Source organism: Cinclus cinclus, chromosome 1, assembly GCF_963662255.1.
Source record: "Cinclus cinclus chromosome 1, bCinCin1.1, whole genome shotgun sequence".
NCBI lineage: Eukaryota > Metazoa > Chordata > Aves > Passeriformes > Cinclidae > Cinclus > Cinclus cinclus.
Window position 1 is genome coordinate 134,478,779 of NC_085046.1, and position 15,221 is coordinate 134,493,999.

General features: G+C 42.7%; 1 protein-coding gene across 1 annotated transcript; it reads right to left on the bottom strand.

Annotated features, from left to right (window-relative positions):
* Positions 1-13,560: 13,560 nt before the first annotated feature.
* Positions 13,561-14,520, bottom strand: TMEM74 (transmembrane protein 74). Its single transcript, XM_062503456.1, has one exon. It carries the CDS (start codon positions 14,509-14,511, stop codon positions 13,561-13,563), a length of 951 nt encoding a protein of 316 aa, XP_062359440.1. The 5' UTR covers positions 14,512-14,520.
* Between the last annotated feature and the right edge of the window lie 701 nt (positions 14,521-15,221).

A 15,221-nucleotide genomic window follows, 5' to 3' on the forward strand; every position in this document is an offset into this window, starting at 1 on the left:
GGCCAGAAAAGAAACCTCATCACATGCTGCAGTTATTACAAGCCATTTGCATTTCTTTAGTCATGCTAACAATCCAGTTGAAGGATATTTTTTGTTATTATTTACTGATTTTTTAAAAATTGTTAGTCAAGGAAACATGTATTAATATGAAAGTGTCTGAACATCTCCTCTGGCAAAAAGGAAGAAATAAAAAAAAATTGCAAAGAGGGAGATTTTAACATGTAGTCACCTCCTGCACTGTAAAAAGTAAATAAGAAAGTAGATTACATCATTTATGACCTAAACAAGTGGGAAAATAATGAAATGTCTTTGCTGATAGGAAAGAGAACTGACACATACCTCAGATATCTGACTCTGTTAATTTAAAAGCTGCTATCTTCAGCTGAAAGAAAATGTTAAAATGCCCAGTGTCCACATTTCTGGTGCATGCGAATCAAAACCACACAAAAATGAGGTGATCAAAACGCACCAGATAGCTGGAGAACTGAGATGAAGATGCTTGTAAGTGTTGTGATGAGAAGTAAAATTGTCAAAGATTGCAGTTCAGTAATTTTATATGAGCTACAGACAAGGAGAAAGCCACAAAATAATTAAATTTCACCTTCACATTCTTCTGCAAAAGGCTCCAGCTTCTCATTTCGTATATTTTAATTTCAAACTGACATAAGCTAAGCTTAATATTCTGGTTTTATTTGGAGGAGGCAAAACCCTGAAACTCCTACTAAAGTAAAACATCCTGTAGTGTGAATTGGGTTAAAGATAAATATATTACTTCTTTAGGAGACATCTGTCTTGAAACAGTGGGTTTTTTTTTTCATTTGTGTAGAGGCAGAGACCTCTAAACCCAGCCAGAAGGTGCTAAAAGCTGTAATTGCTGGAAGATCAGAGCTTCTCCATATGTGGTGGCTTCAATGTTTGGTGCTCTGGTTTTATCACAGCCAGCTGCTCAGCCTGGAGAACAGAAGGCTCAGAGAGATCTTACCAAAGTGTACAAAAATCTGAGGTGGGGCCAGGGGAAAGAAAGACAAAGCTAGAGAAGTCTCAGCACTATGCACTGACATGGCAAGAGGCAATGAATTCTCAAATACAGAAAATTCTGATCATTATCATAAAGACTTTTGTTTTGTTTTTTTTACTGTGCAGGTGGTCAGACTGCAAAATGCTTCCCAGAAAGGCTGTGGAGTCTCCTTTAATGGAGCTATTCAGAAGTCAACTGGATGAGTTATGGGCAATCTTCTCTCACTGGCTTGACTTGAGCAGGGGCTGGACCAGATGAGCTCAGAGACGTCCGCCAACCTCTACCACAATTCTGTGAAATGGCTTCTTCTCTACCAGCACTTTATATGGAATTCTGAAAGCAGCCTGACACACTGAGTTCCATCCAGTGATCAGCTCAAAGGAAACAAACAGTCATTGGGACACTTTTCTGAACATTTAAAAAATATATTTTTTAACTTCTAAGCAATGTCTATTTCCTCAAATTATTTATTTGTCAGCTTGAGAGATAAGATCAGACTATGCACTTTTCACATGTTTCTTTTGCTGCAGATCCTTCAGGGCCAAAGTTTCCTGAATATCCAAATCTGACTTTTAGATTATTAATTTGAGCACTTGGAATAAAACATATGAATCTCAAACTTTTCTGCAGGGCATATAGACCATTTTCCTCCTGCCAGCTCTATGAAGACAAATTAGCTTCACTGCAGAAGAACAGAAGACATTCTGAAGGTTTTCTAGAGATTAGTTTAATTAGCTAATAAACAAACGGAATACGCTTATTTTATTGAGATAGCAGAAATGCATTATCTCAAATAATAAACCCAGCATTTGCAGGCAGGTCATGACAGCAAAGAGACAGTGAGTAATACAAGAGAGATAAATTTAACAGGAGAGGAGGTGCTGAACAAAGAGAAGGGTGAAGATACAAGCAGAGCTGGCAGAGCAGTGAGGACAATTGCTGTGATGATTAAGGACATAGGGACACACAGGTAATTGCACCCCACTCAAGCTACCTTTGCCCAGACCTGGATGAAGCACGCAGGAGACAAGAACCACACAGCTGTGTAATATGCAGAGAGCCACAGCATCGTGCTCAGGGACTGTGCCCTCCTCGAGCAGCTCTGTGCTGCCAGGGACCAGAGCTGCCTGTGTCCAGTCAGCTCAAAAGCCTGCACAGCTCAAGCCAGGGTCTGTCTGTCTGTCTGTCTGTCTGTCTGTCTGTCTGTCTGTCTGTACCCCCACACACACAGGCGTGCCCCGAGGAGCAAGTTCCCAGGAGCATCTCAGTTTCTCCCCAAGGTGCTCATGAATCTCTAACTAGTTCTGAAACCAGTTATGAAGCAGGATGAGAAAAGGAAATGCATTGTAAAGTAAAGTAAATTAGTCATATAGAATGGAAGTGATAAAAATTATGCTAATAATCATCAAATAGTCTTCTGCTGGGCCTACCGTTGGTTTATAAGAGGTTGTACAATGCAGAGAGGGACTGCAAGGCTGGGAGAGTTGGGAGGGGGGAGTGGAAGTATAAAAATGGAGAAAAACAAGATCCCCTTTTGGTGGGATTTGATGGCTGGACTTGTTCAGTGGTTCATGAAGGCACTACCTAAGGTTTTCAGGTGATTTTTGCCTTTAGGGAAACTTGAAGAATATAAAATGTTCTCAAATGAAATTAAAAATCAACTTTTATTTCAAAAGACAACAGAATTATGTGAGAGAGAATTTAAGGTCTGTCCAAAGCAAATAAATAGAAGTCACTGGAAACATAATTGGTCTTATACAGTGTAGTGTAAAAAACTCCTGGCATCTGACTATCCCTTCCATGAAAACAGACAAGAGATAGGACCCTTTGAAAACACTGGATGTGACTAGAGGACATATTTTATGAAAATGAATCATTGCTTTCAAAATCAGGACTTCTTATTACTGCTGATAAATTGGCTAGTATAAAGAATGGCTGAATATGTAAGGGCTTGACTTTGGATGTTGGTTCTTTTTTTCTTTTTTTGATTCCCAGTCTTGATTAGCCTCCCATATTACAACAGCATCAATCAAGCTGACTACAATAAATTCACTATGAATTGTGAAATCTATTTCCACAATAATTATTGACTGTAGCTATTAATATTATGAAATCCATATTCCTACCTGCTTGCTGACAAGATCTTCACCTCCCTTCCATTTTCTTCTTTTTAGTTCCACATGCTTTCCCTGACAAAAAAAAAAATTAAAAATACTTTTCTTATTTCCCCCCTTCTTTCCACTGAGGTAAAATTGTAAGATGCACAGGTAATTAACTGTAAGGTAAAATACCTTATTTCAAAGAGGAACTAAGCCAAACATTGTCCTATATAAATGACAGTAAATATCATGTAATCCTGTGTGAATGTAGAAATTAACTTAGGGTTCCCACAAGGACTCAAGGTAAAGAAAGATGTTGTTTGTGAGAAAAATTCACCTCCTGTGGTGTTTGGATGCAGGCCTCCTTACTTGCAATGCATTGATTCATCCTGTGTGTAAGTGACTACAGTTATTTATGGAAGCTTATTGTTATGTATCCTGGAACTTTTAATGGGATGTGGAGTAGTTTCAGTGAAGGATTCTTAGATAGTATACAAATTTTCCATGTCTGTCTTCTATGGCCAGCATTGTAGCCTTCACCTTGGAAAAAAAAGCCACTAAAACCTCCTCTGTTTCCTGTAGTTAAGACTGTGATTTTAGACTTGAGCCATTACTGCTGTGCTGTGGAGCATCCCCAGGAGCTGTTTATGTCTCCAGTTCACAACTACTTTCCTTTCATCTTGCTCTGTTCAGGAGTAGTAACTTATTTTTACCCTCAAATTTTAGCTCAGGCTACCTCAGCCATCCAGCTGAAAGGTAATTAATTAATTCCATCTGAATTGAAGGGGAGGTATAAGAGAATTGTCTTTTTATTCCTATGCACTGGACATGGAACCAGATAATCAGCAGAACAGACAAAGAGGAGGAGCCAGCTCTTTGCTGGGCCACAGTGCACACACATAGCATGCCCACAGACAGATGAGATTTGGGCTCTCAGATGACAACGTATAAATGAGATCTCCATGCCTATTTACAGGATTATTGAAGACTCTCTATGAGAGCAAGCATTCCATTTCCAAGGCTCACACGTGCACTCTTGGAGCTGCAGCAGTGCCATGTGTCACCTGGACACCAAGCAGTGGGGTCGGACTGGTTCTGTTTGCACACGTGGCTGCGTGAGGCTGACAAAGAACTGCAGAGCTGGCATCAAAGTGAAAAGGAAGAACAGCACAAGCAGAAATAATGTATGACCTTAAAGCACCCCAGACCTGAACACAAATGGGAGTTATCTGAATAGAGGAAGATTGACAGCTCTTTGAATCCAAGCACTAAATACAGACATGCATTTGTGGTGCTCCTAGAAAGACTCTGTTTCCAGAAATCAATGCAAAGATTTGTTCAACACAGTGTGCAGCATTTTTCTCCCCTTCTCAGACTAATTTTACCCAGAAACTTGCTGTCTGCATTGTATCTCCTCTTCATTTTTCTGCAGATGATAAGGCATTGTCCAAAACTGACTTAATAACAGCAGTAAGAGAGATGGATTGTCACTTTAGATTACTCAGAGAGTGGTTAAAGTTAATAAAGGCTCAGACTGCTTCTTTATGCTACAAACGCTGTGCAACAGATTAGCCTGCTGGGGAGCACAATTGGAGGTGCTGGCTCCCCAATCACTCCTCAGACACCAGGATAGTGGCTAGAGCATTCATTTTCTCATGAAGACATCTGACATTTGCTTCTCTCCATACTTCTCTATCCCTGATGGGAAGCTGCAAGCATAACCTCAGCACAGTTAATTTTCTTCTCTCACACACCAGGACAAGAAATACAATTAGCGTGTGAATGATGTATGAGGTGTAGGGCTTCTGCACCCCTCCCCTTTTTGTTCAGGGGTTGACCATAAGCTGCTCCTGCTCTCCTTCCCTCCCACAGTCCATCGTGGATCTAAAGCTATGACCCTCACTCTTTGAATGCATTTCTTCTATGCACAACTGCTTCCAAACAGGACTTGCAGAATTAGGCATAAGACAGCAGCAAATGAAAAATGATGCTTTTTTGTAGACTGTGCAGAGCTGGAGGTCAAGCACACTATTAATAATTCTCTGACTTTTTAAAAGCTGTACTTCCCCCATTTGTTGGCAACATGATTTGAAAGGTCTGTACAAGCCACTTAAAACAGCAGCTGCACAGAGGCATTTCAGCATTGTCCAATATTGATTTTTGCTTCTAACTCGCCTTTTTGCTAACACTGGTTTCAATATCCTGTGAAGTTTAAGTGAAGACATTTCCCATCTCAATAGCCATGCACTGTAATTTGATCCCATAGACAAGCTCGTAGTATTTTCCCCAGCAACAGGGCTTGGCTCAAAGAGCAAGACAAACCCAAAATCTGCACCTTGGACCACTGCTGCCCACATTGAAGAAAGGCTGAGGGGGAAGGAATGGAGGTGGGCAGGAGTGGAGATCATAATCACCAGGCTGTTTACTGAGCTCAGCTGCACAAATAAAACCCCGCAATATAGGGCTATTACAACAGAGCATTTTTGCCTCCAGAGAAGTGGTCCAAAGGAACAAGAAAGTTCAGTAAATTCAAAGAACTATTTAGTATGCTTTCACATAGCAGAAGTTTAAAGGAAAAAGATACTCTGGAAAATTTAGCAAATTCTTAACCAAAATTAAGGAAACAAAATACCCTACGTGAAATGTGAAAATGTGAAACAAAAATAACAATTGTAAACATTGGCTAAACATAACAGTGACCTAAAAGTTAAGAAATTTCCCCACTGGTAGAATTAGAACATATAAATAATAATTTTCTTTTCTTTTGGGGTGGGGGCCTAAACAAGTGACATCTTCATAGAAGAGAAAAAAGGTCATGAGGAAGTGCTCTATATTTATACTAAAAAGAAGAAAAAAGACAAAGAACCATTTTTCTACTTGGTGGGGAGTGAGACAGGACACAATTGAAAATGACCTTGAGAAGGCTGAAGTGCTTCAACCTTTCTTTCCCTCATTAAAAAAAACTAAAAGTATTCAGACTATCCATAGACTTCAGAACTTAAGAACTTAGAGAGCAAAAGAAGAGGCTGCATAGATACATAATGTATCTGAAATCATGTGAGCCTTATAAAATTCACCCCAGAGTGCTCAGAGAATTGAGCAGCAATATCACAGCCATGAGTAATCATCTGTGTGGACTGATGGAGGGTGAAAGCTCCAGAAGACTGGAAAATGACCTCTCATGAGCTCTTCCAACCATGGTTACCATTCCTGTAAGGAGGGGAAAGCAAAGGTAAGGCCGTGATCTGTTGATTCCTTCTTTAGGAAGCCACAGTGGCAAACTACTTGGTATCGTCCCTATAGGCAGAGCATGAAATTTTGAGAACACAGGGTCAGTCTGGATCAAATCAAAGGTCCATCTGTCATAAAATAGGCTCAGATAGTAGCCTGCAGCAGTTACAGCTTTATCTAAAACCGAGGGAAGGGCAAGCACACACCAGCACATTCTCTCAGCTCTTAGCAATCAGAAGCTTAGGGATTTACAGAGCTAGACTTGGCATCCTTCTGTTAATAGCCCTCCATGACCTTCAATAGCCCTCAACAATTACTGATGAAGAGATCTTAAAAGTGCTGTCTTTATTACATGAAATCAGAATGCACAGAAACTGAAAACAGTCACATACTTTCTACTGCTCTGCCTTTCAGTGAGCACATTTTTGTTCCTAGCCCAGATATATTGTTATCACATATACATTCATTTCAAGAACAGCTAATCTTTCAGCAAAGCCATACCAAAATGTCAGGATAGCTACTTGATATTATTTACATTCAAGCACAGTTACCCTGGCTAGTTTGTCAGAATCTGCTCCATGTTAGAGTTCAACCAAATTTATTTTAAACTATAAAGAGACAAGACAATCCCATGTAGATGAATAGAGAATAGTGATTAAAGAACTTTATTTACATTTCTAGATGATCAACATCTTTTAGTTCCTTCTAATGGGAAGAATTGATTTTTTTTCCTCTGCAAAAGAGACTTAATCAATTTTGCTTCTGCAAATGTTTTATTCAACAATAGCTAAATTTCCCTGCATACACATCTGTCAAAACAGAAACAATCACTGGAAAAGAGAAGCTTCTTGTGCTGATATAAAGATATCTGTTTTATTCTTTCAACAGAAGCCTACTGATTTTCATATGCCTTAAAAGGAACCCAATTACAAATCCTTTAAATGTGCAAAAACTTATCTAAATACCACCAAATATTAGCAAATTTAGTTAGGGTTGACTTTTTGAGATTTTTTTAGAGACTATTTTGTACTTTAAATTAAATGTAAATGTCATCTTCCAGAAAAAAAAAAAAGTGATTCTTTTCAGATGAATTTATTCTAGTTGTTCTGTACTAATTTAGCCTTTTCTGCAATGCTGGACTGGAACTTAAGAAGCCTTGTTTCTCCAGCTCTCCAGGTGGCTGTCTTTAGTATCTGTGTGCAGGAGACTTTTTGGGAACATTATGTTTCATGCTGCTCAGCATCTCATTTCTCAATGCAGATGGAAGAACTTTCAGTGGTCTCTGGGTTACACACTGGGTGCAGGTGAACAAAAGTCACACTTGTTAGGTTGTAATGCCCTCATTCAAAACAATGGCCAAATGCCCATGAGGTGCAGCTCAGTTAATGGCAATAGTTCAGTATCTTTTACCATATGTAACAGTGGGCCAATCTACACATAAATAAGCAGAGAACTCTTTACAAGTTTTTAATACTGCAAGTCTGAAGAAATATTTAAGGTTTAATTTCTATTGAAAATCTAATTAAACATGCATTATTCATCTCAGTTTCTATCATGGGCACTTGCATTTCCATTTATACAAACAATTATTAAGCAGGTTCATTTCAAATAAGAGGTTCCTGTCTTGTTTGGTTTTATGCAGATTTGTAACATCCACAATTTAATTTAAATCAATAAGAATATCAGAGAAGTCTCACCTCCTTGCAGTCCATAGGACTCTTGACCTTGCCAGGACTCATAAACACAGGGGGGAAAAAAGCCTCTGTGAATATAGTACATGACACTGAATCCTTCAAGATTTAAATGGTAAGATTAAGAAGAAATCTGTAAAAAGTGTAAAATTGAATTTGTGTGTTTGTTTCCAGTTAGAAAACCTCCCAGTTCTTCAAGTTCATGGAGAGTCATATCTATAAATACATCTACTCTCTCGACCTCTTGCTAACCAAACTGCTAACCATAGTGTGCATTTGGCATCAGTGCAGTCACTGCAGCCAGTTTGGCCATTTCTGGGACACCTTCATTACTCCTGCAGCAGTAACAGCCCAAGACCTGAACTGTGAACCGGGGCCCTGTTGTACTCTGTTCTGTGGTAACAGGTAATGTGAGCAGACAGTTCCTGCTCCAGCCTGGACCCGCACCCACCACAGTGCTCCCACCCCCATGGCAGGGAAAGGTCTGATTCTGTCACACCAGAATGAAAAGTGACCTGATGAGGCATAACCTGTGTAGAATACCTTCAAACCATGTTTGGGAGGGAGTGTGGGTTGTCAAAGGTGCTTAAGGTGCTAAACTGACATACACTGGAGATCTGAAGGAAATGGAAAATGCCAGGAGAAAACTGTGGCTCTGGAGGTCGTGCTTAGCTGCTGGCATCAGTCACTGCTGGGCCCACACCAGCACCCTCCCACTGCTGCCCACTCTGACACAGGTCTTCTGGAGGGAGAGGTGAAGCTGACATTGAGGTGGCAATGCCCAGACCTCCAGAACACAGCTCCTGCACCTCCCTGCATCGCCCATCACCTCCAGTGCTTTCTGGGAGCTGCGTTCCCACCCATCATCACCATGGCCAGGGCTGGGCCTGGCACCGTCTGCTCTCCTGCCCTTGCCATGGCCAAGACTGGCCAAGGTGAGGATGTGATACTGAAGTGGTTATGCACGTGGTGATGGTGAGCAGGGGCTCAACACCCACCTCCTGACACAGCACCTCCCCAGCTGCCTGCTCACACAGCCATGGCTGCTCCCACCCGCCTTTTCTCTTTTTTCTTCTGGTCATGTGAGGTTGGGTGGGACACAGGAGCTGCACGGTTTGAAACGGCATTGCTTGGGAATGCAGTTTCTGTTTGGGAAGGACCAGCAGCAGGGACATGATGGAAGGGTGAGCTGGGGCCACCAGCACAGCTCAATCCAGCACTGCCTCTGCCAGGTGGCCCTGCTACCTACGTGGGCTCCACGCCACGGAGGACTGGGGATTGCACCCACGGCACGGAGGGAAGAGCCAGTCACTGGAATCAGCAAAGAGGCCCACAATGACAGTGCTCAGCTTCACAGACTTTTATTTTTGACTGTACAGAACGTGGCTGCGATTGCAATAAGGCATCCAAAGCACTATTGAACAGCTCACCATGAACTGTGAAATTTCACCCTGGTGTGGGTCAGAGTTTTACAAGATAAAACCAGTTGCTTTCTTAGTCAGTAAACCCTATACTCATTGCAGACAGATTTTTAAAAGAACTACAAAGACTAAAAAATTGTAAACACATAAAAACCCAGCAACAACCCAGTGTAGCTTCCTAGGAGAGTCTTGGGCATTTGTGCCACGGGGCCAGCTTCAGGCTGGCAGGAACAGCGAGGCTGGTGGGAGACACGCTGGGCACCCACAGCAGGGTGGGGTGGGACCATGCGGGAACATGCTCATGTTCTGATGAGCATCCCCAGCAGATGCCATGCAGCTCCCGATGTCCAGCCTCAGCCACAGTGTCTGACTGAGAAGGACCTGAGAACATGGGTCAGGAGGGAGCTGCTGGAGCAGCAGTGAGCTGGACATTGGCAGCTGTCGCCTGGCTGCGGGGAAGCCTCTGTTCCCAGTTCAGGGAAGCATGGACACCTCCAGTGGGAAGGTAAAGCCAGCAGATGTGTCACGAGGTAGAAAGTGAGAAAGTGTCATATTTGGCAGTTGGGGCTGGTCAGAAATAAACAAAGGGCGCATATCCTGTTCTGTTTCCAGGGTACTCAGAAATCCAAACTCAGAATCTAAATACGTTTAGAGGTCACCTAAAACCCACTTGGTATATGCCAAAATTTAGCTCCCCAAAAAAGGAGAAAGCTGTCCAATGAATCAAGTGACAGCTTTAGCCCAGGCAACAAAAAAACCTCCAACAATTCTTCTCCCATTTGTAGCTTTGAAACATTTAAATTTCGAGCAGGGAAGTCAAATTGTGAAGGTGTATGAGGGGGCAACAAACGTCCCTTGGCCTTGCCCTTTGGCACCATTTCACGTGAGGTGAATGGTGTGAAGGTCTGTCCACTGACCAGTGGGCTCATTCATTTCCACCATCAGCCCCCAGACAGCAAGTGCTTTGGTTTCTGTCTGTGTTTGGTTTCATAGCATGAGAATCTGAGAGTCCGGAGGTTTTATAATGCACCACCAACTCACATCATGCTGCAGTTTCTAAAGGTGATCAGAGAAATGTCTCGAGCATTTTTATCTGCTAAATTCCTGTGCTCTGAATGCCTTCCTTCACCTCTTTCTTAGCATACACACCAAAGTAAAGAAACTCTGTTAGTCCTGTTGTTTAAATTTTATTATTCCTCACACTTCTGCAGTGTACATTTAGATTATCAGGTTAACTAAAGTTTCCTTAAAATTCTCAGGGAAAATTTCAGGGTTCATTAAAGTATTGCAGGTTCATGATCTGTGACAGGCATTTTACAAAGTGTCAGAAAACTTCTCACTTGACAATAATATACTGACAGTCAGGGAAGCTTTCCTTTTTCTAGTGCTAATAATCAGCATTAAGGCATGTCATGGTTCCTACAAGAAATCTGTGATCCATACAGCTTAAGCTGTCATCTTTCTGCAATAACGGAATGTACTCCAATTTCATGCATACGTATAATTAAAAAATAAAAATAATAGCTCTCAAAACCACCAGCCTCAGTTTTAAAGCTTCTGTCATGTAGATGAGAACACGGGCCCCAAGCAGGTGAAAGGGTTTTCATCCCCTGAGCTATCCGTCCCCTGCCCCACACCATCTTGCTGACCCCAGCTCAGCAACGCTTGCCCTGAGCAGCTTGGCTTTCCCTGGACCTGTGGAGGCCATGGCCAGCCCCCTCCCATCCTCAGGGCAGGATGACAGGAAGTGCTGTTCCCACCTTCCCACCTTGAGAAAAGCGTCCAGCTCTGCAGGCAGTGTCCGGACAAGGCCAGCAGAAGGGGAACCTTCCTGCTCTGCATCCAGAGCATCAGGCTAGTTCCTTCCTCACTTTTACTGATCACAACAGGCTGAGGTAGCTTCCGAATACAAGAAGACATTTCATGTATTTATCCTAGAAATTCAATCAGGAATCCCTGATGACACAGCATGCAAGCTCTTCAAAGATGACTGTGGAGATGCTGGCCACTGCTGAGTTACTGCCTGTGAACATGCTGCATATCATGACGTAAACTGGGAGAATCATTTACTGGGTAGCAGCACCCTCTAATAAGGTGGCTCATTTAATTACACAGTAACACTGACCTAAAGCTGTGGATGGAACAGAGAACAGGTGAAGCAGGATCTCTTTTGCAGAGCCAGCATTAAAGCCCAGGTACCACACTATGGAATTTACTGACCAAAGGTGTGAATCTGGAGCAGGGCAGCTCCTTGGGCCCTTGGTCACAGGCACCATGCCAGCACCTGGAGCCAGCTAGCACAAGGGACTGAACTGGCTGAGTCAGACAAGTGCACACTGGTTGGGTGCTGCACTAGTCTCCTGACAAAAACAGACAGAGAAGGGGTATGAAGAACCAAGTAGCAAAATAGCATTCAGTCTCTCTGTGAGGAACCCATGTTCCTGCCATCCACTTGTAATTCTGAACTTAGTGCTGCCATGTATTACTGGGTAAAGGGAGTATAATGCAAATCTCCTTACCCCTTCCCAAGAGAACTCTTCTGTGTGTCACAGTGGGGAAAAAAGTATAATTTTAAAAGTAATGCATATTACTGATATTTTAGAGTAGACTCACAACTGAGAAGGCTGTCATAGTGAAGCACATGTTTCTTCTAAGACTGCAGTCAGAGACTGCACAGACAGAGCTCTTCACCCATGTTTGGCTTTGCCAGGGACATATACATATATAAGATACATATACATATTAATAAGACACATATATATGTATTAACCATTGCTCAGTAAGAACCAACAGCAGTTCACTGAACAATTTTTGTAGGTTTTCCCAGTAGTGCAAGAACACATCAGTGTACCCCAGAAACTGGCTGGTAATGAAGCAAATAGCCTAAGTGGTACAGGTTTTTGGCCACAGTGCCACAGAACTGAGATTAATAGCAACATGTACTCTTGATTATCCCCTATGTTAAGTGAGTCTCATGTCAGCCAGTAAACTGCCTGATACTTAACCTCTGTATTTCCTGATGATTTATTCTTTAAAAATAAATTGGGTTTTATTGAACGAGTCTCAGAGAGCTCCTTCGTGACCTTTCCTTGCTGGTTATGAGAAGGTTGACAGCCTAGTGATATAAAACTGAAGTTTCAAAGAGAACTAATAAGATGCAAACAGCCCCAGTATAAGCAAAGCCCTGCAGCTGAGCTGGAATTTCTTCTGGCATTTGTACTGAAGGAGAAGTGTCCAGTCTTAGCATCCCAATGCTTTTTCGGTCTTTTGAGACGCCAAACAAGAGGTCTGTTAATTCATGTTATGGCAGTTTTCATACAAAGACATCTGTCTACCAGGAACTAAACTTCTTTTATATGGGTCACTATACCTATCAGAAGTTAATGGCTATCAATCATTGCTAATCTGAACTGAAATGGAGCCACTGACCTCAAGCTGAAAGAGCCTTTTGTCTCCTACTAGTACCATGAGCCATGTGGTTTCCTGCCCTTTGCCTCTTATTTTATATTTTAAATAATCATCACTAATTGTACAATTATTTGAAAATATGCGAGATTTGTGGCCAGCCATGACCAAGTGGTGTTCTTTCTCCCCAGAGCTGTCACTTAATTGAAGAAAAGGGATCTGCTTAAAATTAAAGAATAAAAAAAGCATCTCTTAATGAAATATTAGCCCTGCTATTTGATTATTGGTCCTGCTTCTCAACATTCTGTCAAGTAGACTGTTAATAATCCTGCAGGCTTCAAAAATTAACAGCTGCCAAAGTCAAGGTCATTCTTGTTTTATATGGGAGTAATAAGAAAATTATATAGGCAAGACACCAGTGGAATGTTTTATATTAGGATAAACGAGTATCTGAAGAACCTACTTATCACAAATCTCTTTTTATTCAGTGGTTTTCATTATTTTATATCATTTGCATTTCCAGTTCCCCTTTACAACAAGTACTCATATATTCCAAACATTTGATTATAGATCTTAAGATAACACCATTCTTGTCAGACAAATAAACTGCATCACTAGCTATCTTTAGCTGCATCTGCTTTCTTTAATGGAACATATTTTCCTGTAGAAATGCTGCCTTAAAAATCATGACCACACTAATTATCTATGGCAAGCACATCTTCTTCAACTAACGACAGCTCGAGCATATTATCATTTGCTCCAGACTTCATTCTAAAATTGAAAGATCCATACAGTTTTGCAGACTCCTTGGAGGATGCAAACCTGCTCCTCCGGTACAGTTCCCCTTTCCACATGGACATCATCAGCAGGCTGGAGAGCACCACGCCCCCCAGGGTTAAGAGACACAGCCCAGCAATAACACAGCGGTCCAAGTGAGCACCGATCCTTGCGCTCTCGTTCTCCAGCCTCTCCATCTCCCGGGCAGCCACGGTGTTGGGATCCACAGTCACATCTCTGGGGACCACATAGGAAATTATCACCAGCAAAATGCCACTAACCAGGAATAAAATGGCACTAATGAATCCATAGTCAACGGATTTCCCAGCTGCCGCCTCCGAGGCAGCATCGTCCTCCTCGGAGACCAAGGAAGGAGAATCGTGCACCCACTCAGGTGGCAGCTCCCTGCAGGGATGCTGCTGCAGAGGGGCATCCTGGCCACCTGTAGGAGTGGTGGGACTTCTTGCATGCTCCAGATTTACATTTTCATCCACATAGGTGAACGACGTCTCGAGCTCCTGGGCACAGCAGCAGGCTTTCTTCTTCCCTCCATCCTCTTCCCTGGGCAAGCGCTCAGCTGGGTGGCAGGGCTGGGAGGTGCTGGAGGGTGCAGGGTGTTCCTGGGGCGAGGTGCCCAGGGAGGAGGGCTGGGGTGCCAGGGGGGGCTCGGCCACGGGGCCCCTCTGCAAGGGCTTGCAGTGCCGCTCACGGTGCAGGGCTGCCACGGCAGCAGATGCTCTGGGCTCCAACTCACCCCCCTCGCACTGCTGCTGTTCCTGGGGATGGGAGGGCAGGCTCCAGCTGGTAGCAGTGCCCAGGGGCACCTGTCTGCTCTCCTCAGCCAGGTAGAGAAGCTCCATGCAAGCCATCGACCTCGTCCCCACGAGCCTCACTGCCTGGGCTACGGCATCCTCCAGCAAATGCTGCTCCTGACCTGCAGAAGCGGCTTCACAGTACAGGCGCTGCTGTATCCCAGAAATCTTCTACTTTTTCACCAACGTTTTGTTAGGGACATGGCTTGTGTCAGCTGTTAAATGATTAAACAAATCCTCTCTGACATTCATTTCTTTTCAGTCTGCAAATGAAATAGCAGAGGGGGAAAAAACAACAGCAACAAAACCGAACTCGACAACCTCACAATGATACATTAATAAACCAAAGGAAAGATAACGCAAATGTAATACATCAGCTCTCCTCTCAACTGTTTGAGGGGAGACGGCAAACACGATTGTTTCAACCACGCATTTGAAACAGCAATCCTCTTGCAGATCCAGAATCTATTAGGGAATCTAATCAACCTTTGACAGGACTATCCAATTAAGGCAGTAAGTATCCACAGACATGGGATAACCAGAAAAACTGTGTAAAATGTCAGAGAAAAGATACGTCTGTTCTTTTAGAAGCATATAACTCCCACCCCCCCCCCCCCTTCCGAATAAAGAATTTTACACTCAGATTCACAGACTAATTAGAAAGAAACACGCAAATCCCATGTAGCTCAATAATCCAGGATCTGTATTCTCCGGTGGAAATCTGATAATCCTATGGGAAAACCAGTGCTTTCCTATGTAAGACCTAC